Here is a 14,408-nt window from a genome sequence, read left to right on the forward strand (position 1 = left end):
TAATTTGAGGAACACAGAAGTCACGCAGCTATGGCTAACACAGAACGAGGCAGAAATGCAGTGTCCCCTCCAACACATGTATCCTCTCACACAGAGCCTCGCAAATCATCTGTGTTGTCCTTGAAACTTCAGAGTCCTCTAAGAAAGTATGTACTTTGTGAACTATGCCCTAAACTACTCTTTTTTTTCAGTCTGCCTGTGGATGATATGCTATGTCAGAGATTTGTTGCAAGCTCTAAAATAGTTCAGTAAGATCACAGATCTGCTTCTAGTGCATATTAACAGATGCTCCAAACACTTTTTCTATGCCATATAAATTTGCCAATGTGTTTTTTTGAGCAAAAAGTTTGGTTCAGTGGATAATTCTTAATCAGAAAACCAGCATATTAGAATTTCTAAAGGATGACACTGAAGACTGGAGTAATGACTGCTGAAAATTCAGTTTTGCCATCACAGAAATAAATTACATTTTAAAATGTATTACAATGGAAAAGTTAAAAAAGTTTTAATTTGCAATCATATTTCACAATATTAGTGTTTTGGTCCAATAAATGCAGCCTTGGTGAGCATAAAAGAAAAAAAAAAGAAAAAACTTAAATATTAGGTTATTCATATTCATCCAAAATGCAGACAATGTAGAATCTAAATTGTATAAATCTAGATTAAGAAATGCTGTAAAAGTATTGTGCATTCTTAGTTCATGTTATGCTATTGCATTACCAATAATGTTAAGAAATAGAACATTACTAGTGTTTCAATATTAATTCAAAATGAATGAAAACTTTTTTTTTACATTTTAGTGTAATGGTTAACATACAGTATCATGAAGAACTTCACAAGTTAGCATTTGTGTCTGTTTTTTTCTCTGTTTTTCATATTTCTTGATTTTCATTTTTCTTTTAGGTTAGAAGTTTTCATATTTTGGGTAGCTGGACCTTTTATTGAAAATACATATTGTGTAAAGGTACTTTATGAATGTTTACAACCATTAATGTCCTCTAAAGGAATCAAAGTGGATCACTGGACTCTTTTTGTACTATCAGTACAAAAATGTAAAACACAAATCCTCTACTTACAAATCTGTCATTAAAATTATGATTTGAATGAAAAAAGCTCTCATACCTCCACAACCCCATTTAATCAAAACATTCCTCTCCTAACAACTGGCTCTCTCCATCTTTCTCCCCTCTCTCTTTCAGCACAGCTGGGTCATTCAGCACATTTCTAGTGCCACGATTCTGCTGGCATGGCACTTTTTCTTTCTTCCAGCCCCGAGCTATTTTTAGCCACACACAGCACATTAACAACACAAAAGGAACAGCGTGGCTGTAACGGGACAGCGATATCCGCAGGGGGAGCGAGTCAAAAAGAGAGGCCTATAACTTAAAGATGGGGAGGTGGGCTTCTACGATAAAACGAAAATAGCTAGTTTTGGATTAAAAGCTGAACTTCAAAGTCTGGGCCTGACCAGGAAGTTTGATATTTTGAGACTGCATTAAAAAGGATGAGTGGGTCCTGAAAAACGGGATGATGGGTGAATCTGTCAGTGAGAGGTCTGAGAGGGCCGGAGGAGGGGTGGCAGGATTTGGTAGAAAGCGATTTCTGATGGGGCTTTGAAGCAGAAGAGGAGTAGAGTTAAGAGAGCTCAACTATAGACTTCCTGTCGAAGATGTGGAGGAGCAACATCTGAGCAGGAAGTTAGGTGAACTGACAGCCAGCAGGTCTGCGCTGCAGAGGAAAACCTGGAGAGAATTACACACACCTGGATACAGACGCACCAGCTCAAGCACATATGTTGTCAAACTCCTACAGAGACACATGCACGCTCAATATTTAGTCACTGTCAAATGAAGCACGCACAGCTGCTGCAGCTCATCTGGTTTAGCACCTGAACTCTAACCTTGAACATTAAGCACACATAGCATTTTGGGGCATTTCACTGCATTTTGAATCACTGCCCTAGAGTGATTCAAAGAGTGATAGATATTTTCAGTTCTATATTTCAGTTCTGTTTGCTATAACATGCCAGGCAAAAATAATGTTTACTTTTTAAGAAGACCAATAAGACACGCGTTTAGGATATTTAGGATTTCAGAAGACAGCAGGTTGCTCAACACGGGTGTGAATCAATCACATCCTGAATAAATGTTGTCATGGCAACCACAAATTCCCTACGGACGACCATATGTACAATGCAGTACAATGAAAACATATCAACATGACCTTTGACCTCTGTTGTGATGGTCTGGTCAAAAAAGGTTCAGCCACTTGGATCAAAATAAGTCTCTTATGCTCATCAAGGCTGCATTTATTTGATTAAAAACAGCGATATTTCATTACATATTATTGCAAATTAAAATAACTGTTTTCTGTTTTAATATATTTTAAAATGCAATTTATTCCTGTGATGAAGCTGAATTTTCAGCAGCCATTATCACAGTCTTCAGTGTCACATGATCCTTCAGATCATTCTGAATTGATACATAAAAAAATATTTATCATCAATGTTAAATGTTAACAATTTTAAAAGAACAGCATTTACTTGAAGTTACAAATATTTTGTAGCATTATAAATGTCTTTACTGTCACTTTTGATCAATTTAATGCATCCTTGCTGAATAAAAGTAGAATTTTTTTACTGAAGCCAAACTTTTGAACAGAAATGTATTATATTATCATTTAATAAGCAAACATATTCAGAAACATAACATAAAAATCTTTAATTTAATCTTATTAATAGTATTATGAGGACTGACCCGCTGGTTATGAGAATAATCTGATTTACATTTAAGTTGGTTAATATGCTGCACTGTGTCACTGTCTGATGTGTTCTGCTTGATTTTGGAACTATTAGAAGTGAAATGTTTGCTCAAGGACAAGCTGAAGAAAAACCTGCAATGTCGTAACATTGACATGCTACTACGTCACTACACACACAGCACAGACCTGTCCCTTTTCTGCTGACACCAGTGAGTGTGCATGAGTGTACAGCACATACCGGGTGGTGGTGGTATGAGGGGTGGTGCGGTGCCGATGGAGGGAGGAGGGAAAGGTGGAGGTGGGATATTGGGAGGAAAGAAGGGCAACAGCTTTGGGGAAGATAGCTCTGTGTCCGAGGACTGCTTTGACACAACCTGAAATCACACAGATATGCATATGAGACTCTACTATTTATAGTGATTCACTCTTTGTGTCCATCAAAGCACACAAAAAACACACCTTGATGTTATTTTCGTCAGTGCTGTGCCGTCTCCTGCCTTCCACTCGACTGATGGTCCCTGCTTGTCCTCCGATAACATTGATCGAACCACTCGACTTCCTGCATTCACACCCACACGCATAAATCAAAGTCAGATCATTATGTTGAGTCCATATGTGTGAGTGAGGAGGATGAAATGTGCACTGCACACTGCAAGCTGAACACAAACATCCTGGTTCTTTTTTGCGCTCTAGGACACTTGGCACACACACAATCGCACGCAATCTCAGTCAATGCTATTTTCCTGCTGATCTGGGAAATCTCCTCTGATGTGCTTGACAATATTTTTAGCTCATGTACACACAGCAGTTACACACTTGCGCGAATGTGTGGTAGTCGTCACCATTCATAAATCTTCAAGTCCCCTGAAACAAGGCTACAAATACTCTCAGTAATGCACAAATGAACTAGGCAATAAGCTATTTCAGTCACTAAAAATTAATCAGATAGAACAGAGCACATTAGTACTGCATTAAACATTATGCATGCTGCAAGAAAAGTAAGCATTCAAAATAACACGGCCAGCTTGTCTGCAGAAGTTTCTCTTATCGTTTGTCTTGCTGGTGAAGTTTGGGACAGTGTCAACTATGGGAAAAAAAACAAAAACACATTCAAATATAAAAGCCTGAAATTGACACACTTTTGGTGTTTCACATACTTTCAGCAGATACGACAGTGGATTTAAGTGCTACCCTCTCATGATTTTATAAAAAAAGGACACATAAAAAATTCACACCCCAGCCCTGGCTCTGCAGTCTGCTCTCATCGCCTGTTCTCTGTATTTTTAATCTTAGCAATGTACGTCATGAAGTAAGCATTTTAGACATTTCTTCATTTAAAAGGATAGTTCACCTAAAATCAAACAATTCTGTCATCATTTACACACAAAAAAGAAGATATTTTCAGAATGCTGTTTTGAGTACCATTGACTGCAATTGCATGGACTGACAATTCGCAAAATATCTTCTTTTATGTTCCACAGTAGAAATAAACCCTGTACTGGTTTGGAATGACATGAGGGCAAGTAAATGATAATGATGAATTTTTGGGTGTATTATCCCTTTAAAGGTGCATTCAGTAATTTTCCCTTATTAAAAATGTTTTACACTAAAAAAAAAAAAAAAATTCTAAATGCATTTCTGCGACAGACTTTTTTTAGAATGTTTCAATTATCAGTGGGGTCCAATACAATATTGTAAATAATCACTGTATGAACAATTTAACTAAATTTCTATATTAGATTTCTAAACTGTTTTAAAGAATAAAACAAACATAGATTTTTGTTTAGTTCACAATAAGATCAATGACAAGCATTCAGTCATGCTGACTTTAACTCCTATTCATGGAGCATGCAGTCAAGCTGTACCTGAATATGAACATGAACTCATGTGAACTGTTTTTTTGTGTGTGTGCAAAAACATTGCATTTTAATGGGGCTGAACAAGATCGAATGACAATCTCTGTTAAGGCCCGTTTGATCCTGAAAATGCCACATCATGCTCTGTGTTTAAACGGGTGTACTGTGACTGACTCCTGCATCCTGTCTGTGCGTGTATGTGTAATAATGAAAGCCGGACTGTTGCTTTACCCTTGAATGCTCCGGTTCATACACGTCCCCCTGAGCGAGGTATAACCTTCAACTGATCGAGAAGTTGTTCAAGGAACGGCTGATTAAAAATCACCCCCGCTAACTCCTACCCAGGACCAAAGGCAGTCTGGACCACCAGGACTGAACCATGGTGTGTGTGTATTTGTGTTGTGTCTCATAGAAAAGTAATAGTGAAATATTAGGAGGTTTCAACAGTCAGGATGTTTTCTTCGTGGGAGAACAAAAAACAAGAGCTGATAGAAATCAAGTGGAAAAAAATGAAAAAATTAAAATCGGCGTAAATAGGGATGATAATATGAGTACGGAGCATTTGGGACAACAGCAGAAAGCCATTATCACATAATGATGCTGTTACTGGGAACATGGCTGGCACGCACAGTAAATAAGTGGCCATTAAGAGTGCTACCCTGCCCTTGCGCCAAACAATTCAACTGCACAAGATGATTTAAGAACAAAAATACAGAAAACAGCAACAGTAATGACAAAGTATAGTCATTCTAATGACTCGTCATAAAAAATTCTTGACAGAGTTTGTTTTTTTTTAACTTGCTGCACATTGTATGCAAAGGCAGACTGGCCTTCTATGACAACACATAAGATGCTTCATTGGTACACCTTTAAGATCAATTTAAATGACTGCTTACAGTCGGCTGATTATAGCCTATAATTTGCATCAGAGCATGGAAGAAAGACGGTCACATTCACTCTACTAGGAAAACACTTTAAAAGACTCTGAAATCGCTTTTAAACGGTTTTAGGACTCTTTAAATGGTTTTAGGAAATTAAAATGTGGCTAATTGACCATATGCACAGAGCGCTATTTAGAACTTCCGGATAAAGATAAGCCAGCTTGTAATCTTCCGGTGAAGCTCATTTTATATGTGCTATATATAGGTAGAGACACTCACAGACACATCTCCTGCCTCATTCTTATCATAAACTGAGAAACAAAATAATTGCAACACTGCAAATAATGATTGCGGAATTAACATACAGTTTCATGTTATTAAAGAACATATAATTTTATATGCGGAGTCTGGTAATCCCAGGAAAGTACCCACGTGAGTATAACTGTACATTTAAATGCTGACAAATAAACACTATCATAACTGTTTAGGCATTTAGGCTAATCTCTTAAAGGACAATGTAATGGTATTCTCGATATCTTACCTTCACAGCCATGAACACATTTTTAAAATCTTATACAATTTTAAGGCATTTATTATTTCTTAACTCTGTGCGGTAAAATTACCATTATTAAAAGGTTCACTTTTCATTCATGAAGAAATATGCTAAAAACGTGTCTTGGCGAAAAATGTACTTTTTAAGATGAAAATGAAATTACCGTTATAGGATCAATCATTGTCTGCAGCTGCCATTTCAACTTAGTTTCACGTCTTTTGATTTATACATTTAATAAATAAATATTTTAACAAATTTAGAACTTTGTCGCAATGAAGTATAAAGTATAGCAAGTGCAGGAAGTCACAAAGTCACAGCCTATAATGCTGAATCATTTAAATACCTATATAGTCAAATATAAATTAAATAAATTGATATAACAAATAAATAATGTATTCAATATTTTGAAATGTTTAGATTGAATTTAATAACTAGGCTACATCGTTTAAGTTTTATCCAACACAGACCTGTAGTTTTGTTAGTCTGAATCACTTAATGTGCAGCTTTATTTTGACATCGGCTCGTCAGATGATTCATTCCGTTATCACTGTCAATCATAGCAATGACTCGCAGCATGATTTAACGGATTCCCTCGCGTAAATTTAACATTCGCATTTTGTCATTCCTGAAACGGAATACGTGGATGTTTGGTCATCTTAGACAAACAAAACGTTTCATTGTGTGAATGGGTTGGTTGGTTTCATTGGTTCATACTGATGTGTTTGATAAAGGGTTGATGTACCTGGATGAGTGTTCTGACAGATCACTACTAGAATTCTGATGAACCTGGAGAGAGAGAGAGAGAGAGAGAGAGAGAGAGAGAGTGAGAAAGAACACATTTATATGTATACACACTCATTCTACATACACAGGTGTTCCAAAACCTCATGAGCTGCCTACAGAAGCAGCATTTTAAGTCGCCATAGGCACTTCCAAAGTAAAAGTTGTTCTAAAAGGTAAGAATCCAGTGAGCTGTCTCCTACTATGATATATTGTTTTAGCCAAATTCTAAGGCACAGTTTCACATGTGGCGAAGGCAGTTCCAGAATGCACTGCACAGAGGTCAGTAGCAAAAATCTGGAAGATGAGGCAAAAGAAATGTTCATAAGATAAAATAATATAAAATTATAATAAAAGAAAATATAAAATAAATAACACTTCATTTTGCCCAATATTTGTGTCTGCTATATATTTGTATGTTTGTAATTGATTATTGTTTATAATTAATTAATTGTAAATGATTATTGTGCCATTAGCTTAGCAACATGCTAATGTCAAACTGCCTGAAACAATTGCAAATTGTTCATGATGCATTCAAGTCATGTCGAAAACATTATATTTATATATTATATCTGTATTGATAATAAATTTGTTAAAATGACTTTTTTTTTTTTTTTTTTTTACTAAGCCAAGTTCCATGATCAAATATAATAGTACTGTACTATTACAATAGAATATGTAATGAGAGTTCAAAATCAGTTACTTCCCTTACAAAAATTAAGCGTGGTTTTACTACAAATTGTCAGCTCTCGTCTGCGGCAGTTTGCCCGAATCGGCGTCGGGGACGTTGGCGAGGGTGAGAACTCTGATTGGATGTTCAGTTTAACGAACGAGTCAATGCCGAGAATTAAAGCGAAAGTGATGAAAACAAGCATGTAAATGAAGGCGGTACAGACAAGAGGCTGTTTAAATGTTACATGAACTTTCCCAATCATTCTAATACGTGAATGTGTTCATAATAACATGAGCCGCTTAAAATGATTAAAGTTATCAATGTTACTGATATTCAAAATGGTAAGCAAGCCCTGCTTTGCTTACATTTCGTATATCTGCGTTTATCTCGTATATCTTTGTTTCGGTTTCTCCTTTTGAATGACGAATATATACTATTGATAGATAGTTAGTTTGTTGTCGGCTGTAGTCTGTGCGGTGTGTTCGAGCGCAGCTTTTTGGTCCGACGCTGCAGACACGAGGCGACAACACCGTCGGCTTTCGTCACCGCTAGTTCTTTGAAGTTGGCTTGGTGTGTTCTGGCCTTTTAGAAGCCAGCTGTCTATGCAGGCAGCTAAGTAACTCACTGGGCTTTGAACTAGAGCTAGCAAGTCTGCAACCACAGTAAATGCCCTGTCACAGCTATTATCAACATCATAGTATGAACCATCATGATAGAAGGGTATATTTTAGTTATACTAAATGTACCATTATTTTGCTTGATGACCCCAGGCTTAGGATCTCTAGGCTCATGCGTAGTCGTCTCTGTTTGTCACAGTATGCCTTCCAGGTGTCCTCATTAAAACCATAGTTAAAGTAGTCAGACAGATCCGCACCTGCGTTAATACACAACACATGCTGTTAGATGTGTACTAGAGAAAAAGCTACATTTGAATCTGAGGTAGACTAACACACACACACACCCTTCACACATCTTAAACGCAATCAACTGCACCTGGCTTCCTCCATGGCTTCTCCTCAAAGGACTCCACATCCACCTGCAGGACATTGCCTTCAGCATCCAGATCCAATCCTCTGGACTTGGAGCCTGACTCACAGAAGATAAGACTTTAGAGGCTGGATTCCCACACAGATCAAACCAAACCCAGAGAAACGTCCTAAAGCGATTCTCAGCAGCACAGTTCAGTCAGGCTTAAATTTAAGCTTTCTTCAGGAATGCATGGTGGTAATTTAAGAAACATAAAATATAGAATGTTCATTTCATTATAAATATTCTGGGAATATTTTAGGGCTGCCACTAACGACTATTTTTATTTCGATTAATCTATTGACTAATTTATCGATTAATCTAAACGATTAATTTCCAAATCAACAATTTTACTTAAGAATATTTTATTCAACTATATTTTATTAAACCAAATGAAATCCTAATTTCTATGAAATCCTTTTTTTTTAAAGCAAAAGTAAAGTGCAACAGAGTGGAAGAAGCAAGTGTCCATCTCATAGTGCAAAGTTCAGTATTACAGTGCAAGAATGACAACATATCCACGTGTTCTAGTCTACTACTAATACAATTATAATCAAAAAACACTATTTAAAGGAGTATTTACCAGAAATATTATTTACCAGAATTTATTTGGGTGAAAGATGTAAATGTGCAGTATTTCTAAAAAAAATAAAAAAAATAAAATCATTTTTTTTTAAATAAAATAAATTAATTGGAGATGCTTTTGATTATTCAAATTTAATGGAACCAAAATGGAAAACAGAATTTGGTAAAGACAAAACTGTAAAACTCAATTAATTAGACAGGCTTTTTGATTAATAAAATTAAAATTTAACTATTATAACAGAGTATATAAAAATTTTAAAAAATGAATTTTGGAAATAAAACAGGCCCCTATAATTATAATTATTATTATTTTTTATTTTTTTTGTGGTAATAAAATTAGATGTAATTGAACAATAGCTTTTAAAATGACTTAAAATACATATATAATAGCAATGATGCAATAATTAGTTCAAATAAAGTATCAAAATCAAGAAATCATATGGTTTTATTAAACAAAACTGTTAAAATACATAATGTATAATAAGCAATAGAGAAAATGTAGATTACGCATTACAACAAAGGCCTGCAGGGGGCGCCGACGGACTGATGATTGTTTTTACACATTACGGTTTAATATTGACCAAGCACCATTTAATTCAAACGTACACTTAATCTTTAATATTTGTCCATTTCTTTAGGACAGAAATGCTATAGCCGCTGTAATTACATGAATATGTGGACATCAAACCGTGTAAACTCAGAGTGAGGGTTTGAGCTTTTATTTTGAAACCGCGATGTATTCTCCTGTGTTTGTGTAGATTTATAAATGATTTACCTTACAAACCTGATGAAATGGCGCGCGTTGCGTTCCCAGATGAACGATATAATAAACCCAAACTCACAACAACATGCAGAGATGAGTTTGAGACGCTCCACATGTAAATGATAACAGTTTCTGTGGAGCTACTGTGAACGGAGCCGCTGTGAGACGCACGTGCTTAACCTACACGCATGGAAATAAAGCGCATGTACTGTGTTAGAACTGCATCGCATATAATTATTTAATTAAATCATAGCGTTTGTGAATTCACAATTATGCTTAATTATGATTTTTAAATGGGCCTAATATACCATGCAGCCTTGGCAAGCAGTCTAATAATGTGTTTTATGGATTCTCGTCCATGAAATGCACCACTTCCGGCATATAGTCGACGCGAGCAAAGAATTTTCGATGATTCGATGATTTTTAAAATTCGAACAGTCGACTAAAATTGACGAATCGCGACAGCCCTACAATTTTTTAAGTTTTTGAATTGAAATGTCTATAAGTTTAATAATAATTGTAATTAATTTTAAATGTGGAATGACACTTATGGTGTTTATGAGCAATCTAACAGGAGGCAATGATTAAGAGGTGTTATCAACAATTTATATATTGTATGAATTATTTAATTATTAATTTTTATTGAAAATTTTGCTTTGGTAATAGTGAAGGAGATCAGCATGACAATATTACAATATTTGCAAAAACTGAGAAATATTACTGAGATATTACTTTTTGAGGGTCATAATTTTAAGTATAAATAAATAATGCAGTAACGGAACTGCACAAAGAATTTGGGGGCACATATAATATGAGCTTATAATATTTCAAAATATTTTGTACTTCAGTGAACTGAACATCTTTATTACCTGATACAGAGGTCTTTATGTTCAGACTGATGGAACTGGAACCAAATGACCTACCGAGCAAACCACAAACAGATCTTTAAGCATCATTATAACAATTTATTAGACCCAGAATACTTTAAGATGTCATCAGTATCTCTGTTTGACATGAGAAGACTTGACAAAATTACATATACTAACTAAAATTGTCCAAACTTCTGACTGAATTACTCACGAGCCCTGAGATCCGCCTGTTTTAATGTCACCGATGGTCACACAGACATCATCATCACTGTCTGATTCACTTTCCTTTGAGAAGGTAAAACAAGAAACAACTGTTTGATAAATGAATATGCACTACATTATCATGGCTAACCGATATAAATAAGTTTAAAATATGTTTTGCTAAAACGAGCACCTGGTAATTGAGTCCATTCATGCCATCCACATCACCAATCAGAGCACTGCAGAAGTGGGATATATGTTTATAGTTAACCAATTAGATTATAAAATAGGCTACTGCATGTATTGAATGATCACAAAAATAAGATTCTTCAAACTAGGCAAAGATATGAAATGGATTTAACTAAATGGCAGTTCAGGAACGATATTTATACATAAAAAGTGGTTTAAAGCAAAATAATACATTTTTAATTATTTTTTTATTTGAAATTTAAAGCTGCAGTCTGTAACTTTTTTTTGGTTAAAAATGATCCAAAAACAATATTTAAGCAAGTACATAACCAGCCAGTGTTCAAAACTATCGCCTTACTTTAGCCCAATTCACAGTGGTTAGCTTATAATAATGTTTTCTGTAGAGGTAGGTTTCTGCCGGAAATTCGAGCATGGCACTGCGTCATTACATCTGTAAACATAAAGAAGTTGTCCCAGCTAGTAGGCTATCGCACGTGAGGATCCTGCAGGTGGCGCATCGTTTATAGCCTTTTCTCACAGCAGCTAGAATAATTAAATGTCAAAAAATCATTTTGATGGCGGATTGTAATAAAGGATTATATGAAACACATGTGAATGAAATTAAATTATATTCCAGTTTTAAATATGCTTCTGATTCCACAAGATTTTTATTTTAAAGATAACCAGTTGGAAGGGAGCATAGTTTACGTTTTGGGTTAAAAGAATTTCTTAATATGAAATTCAAATGGTATGACAATTAGATTAGACTGTACAGAAATTGAAATCTACACGCTAATACACACTACACTCATAGTCACGCAATGCTGATGTTGTTAACATTAATAATTTGAGAATAAAGTACACCAATGATAATAATTTGGTTTGATGTGATATGAGCTAACTAAACGATCGTTAGATTTAATCATCATTGGTAGCGCGATTTATTGTAATGCTTTTTCCCTCAGTTGGTCAGAATAAACGTGGCAAACTTGTTACTTACTTGTTCAGATGACAATATACAGTGAAAATTCTTATTTGGGTCATATATTCCAAGACATAGGAATATATTCCTAATCTGTGATTACTAAATACAGGATTCACACCGGTGCGGTGACTGACAGCGACACATACTCCTCAAAACATTAGATTCATCCGCGCTGGAGCCGTGCCAACTCACAACCCACGCAAAGATAATTCCGCAAGTAACTGCAATTCCAGGTTTTCAAACAGAGATGGCGACAAAGAGGCAAACCTTACAGACTGCAGCTTTAAATATTAATAAAAAAACTAATTTAGAGCCATATTTCATCAAATCAGTTTAAATAGAATACTACAATTGTACTACGACTAAAAAAACCTTTAACATTAATTTTGATATTATAGATATATAAAAAATAAATATATTAAGTGCATTAAAATACTAAACATTAAACATATTCTTAATTTAACTGTCAGCAGAGATCAAGTGTGTGCTCTGCAGAAGAAACTTCATTTTGGATGCACAGACTTCCTGTCAGCTTCATCTGTCTGTCTGATTTAATCACATGCACTAATTGATGCTACAGAACAAAAAAAAGGATTTTACACTCAGCAAATATGGGCAATGAGGAGGATCAATTTACAAGCACATCTTTAGCTGCAGGCCTACATTAGTTTAAGTGAGGCCTATATCACTGCGGCCTCATCAGGCTTATTTAAGGCCAATGCAACGTGAGGGAAAAATCTCGCTTGGGTTTGAGTTTTGCCCCGACTCTAATGAAGGTGAAGCAATCCAACCGATAAAAAACACTGCGTCAACTCCAAGAGACAGCTAACACGTCTCTACGCAATTTTGGGAAGCAGAGGAATAAAACAATGGTTAATATTCCTTCTCATTGCTACTCCAGTGAGCAAATAAGAAGAGCTTATACTGTGCACATCCAATGCTGAATTTAACAAGCGTCTGAAGAGTTTCATCAGACATGCATGGCTTGATCCGCTTTCGGAGCATTTTTGCAAAGAGGTCTATCGGCAAAGACACGTCACATACCGCTAATGTGCATGCATGGTCATTACCAAGCAGTGAAACGGGCATTAAATATACACGCTTCATTTGTACAATGCTACTTGCCCTAACAGGAAATAAATGTGTCAGTCTCTCTTGATCTGAGTCGGCACACCATTAGGTCTTGTAAACTCTCATTTCAAATGCAAAAGAGGCCAGGGCTAAAGTGACCTGAAAGTTACTGACACTGCCAGGAGCAGAAAATCCCAAAACGGTAGAGAGTTTAAATGTTAATGTGCACGTGTTTGTGTTAGGGACATGTATAAGAGTAAGTGCTGATGGTGCACATTTGTAAATGCAAATGAAATCAAATGTGAGGAAGAGCTGATTTATAATGCTTTAAAAAAAGGCAAACAGACATTTTGGAGAAGATTAATAAATCAACTGCCTGATTAAAGCTATATAAGATGTCAACAAAATACTGCAATAATTAATCCAAAGGTCTTTGCAGCAGTTTCTACTCTATATTTCTGCCTTTTCCATGCAGTTGTGAACTGTGTAGTCTACAAACGTTTGGATAAACATCTATTCATAAAGACTTAGATTAAAAAACAAAGATGCTAAAACATTAAAAATTATTTTCCAAGTTCTACTTCATCAACTTTGTCATTGGAAACTCATCAACAGCTGAAGATATTTTCTTGGGCACACTCACCAGAACACTTCCTTTTCTGTTGTCTCTTCTTCATCATCAAAATTGTCATCTATTTATGATAAAGAAGTAGAGATTAGTACAAGATTTGTTTCCATATGGAAACAGACAGTTTAAGAAGTTTATAGTTATTATAGCAATAATTGCTATAATTGTTTTTAACCCTATGAATATTTACCCTTTAATTAAATGCTCTATAATATTTATTTCAAATCTTTTTATTAGCATTTTCAGTGATAGTTACATAATGGTACATCATAGAAAGAATAGTAGTAGACCACAGGAAACTGTCCCATCATTAATCTCTCCCACAAACCTTCCCTCAACAAAAATAACCCCCTAAATGATTCTAACTGAGGGGACAAAATACTAATAATGACAATAAATAAAAAGAAAATAACTAAATAAGAATAAAATAAAATAAACCAGTAATTAAAGAAAATAAACTTTAAATTCCTTCCGAAGTCAGTCTTTTAATAGTTAAAAGTTATGGATAATACTCTATAATATTTGACATGCAAATTTGTAAGGCATCTAAATTATCAAAATGATCATAAGCTTTCTGTCATCTGATAG

General features: G+C 35.2%; 1 protein-coding gene across 5 annotated transcripts in view; it reads right to left on the reverse strand.

Annotated features, from left to right (window-relative positions):
* Positions 1 to 14,408, reverse strand: part of LOC306880058 (pre-mRNA 3'-end-processing factor FIP1-like) — a 37,501-nt gene that overhangs the window by 21,511 nt on the left and 1,582 nt on the right. For 3 of the 5 annotated variants that reach the window (XR_013785047.1, XM_079433337.1, XM_079433339.1), the window contains exons 1-9: positions 12,137 to 12,280; positions 11,141 to 11,186; positions 10,958 to 11,031; positions 10,747 to 10,796; positions 8,497 to 8,589; positions 8,250 to 8,377; positions 6,793 to 6,836; positions 3,220 to 3,319; positions 2,999 to 3,134 (exon numbers count right to left, since the gene is read on the reverse strand). Coding sequence is in view for 4 of the 5 variants with exons in the window: in XM_079433337.1 (XP_079289463.1) it covers positions 2,999 to 3,134; positions 3,220 to 3,319; positions 6,793 to 6,836; positions 8,250 to 8,377; positions 8,497 to 8,589; positions 10,747 to 10,796; positions 10,958 to 11,031; positions 11,141 to 11,186; positions 12,137 to 12,180 (715 nt within the window). In the remaining variant the exon portion in view is untranslated. Of the gene's footprint in view, positions 1 to 2,998; positions 3,135 to 3,219; positions 3,320 to 6,792; positions 6,837 to 8,249; positions 8,378 to 8,496; positions 8,590 to 10,746; positions 10,797 to 10,957; positions 11,032 to 11,140; positions 11,187 to 12,136; positions 12,281 to 13,835; positions 13,885 to 14,408 lie in introns of those variants that run through there. The other 2 variants (XM_079433336.1, XM_079433338.1) reach the window with 1 other exon arrangement.

Source organism: Barbus barbus (genome assembly GCF_936440315.1).
Source record: "Barbus barbus genome assembly, chromosome: 14".
In the NCBI taxonomy this organism is placed as follows: Eukaryota; Metazoa; Chordata; class Actinopteri; order Cypriniformes; family Cyprinidae; genus Barbus; species Barbus barbus.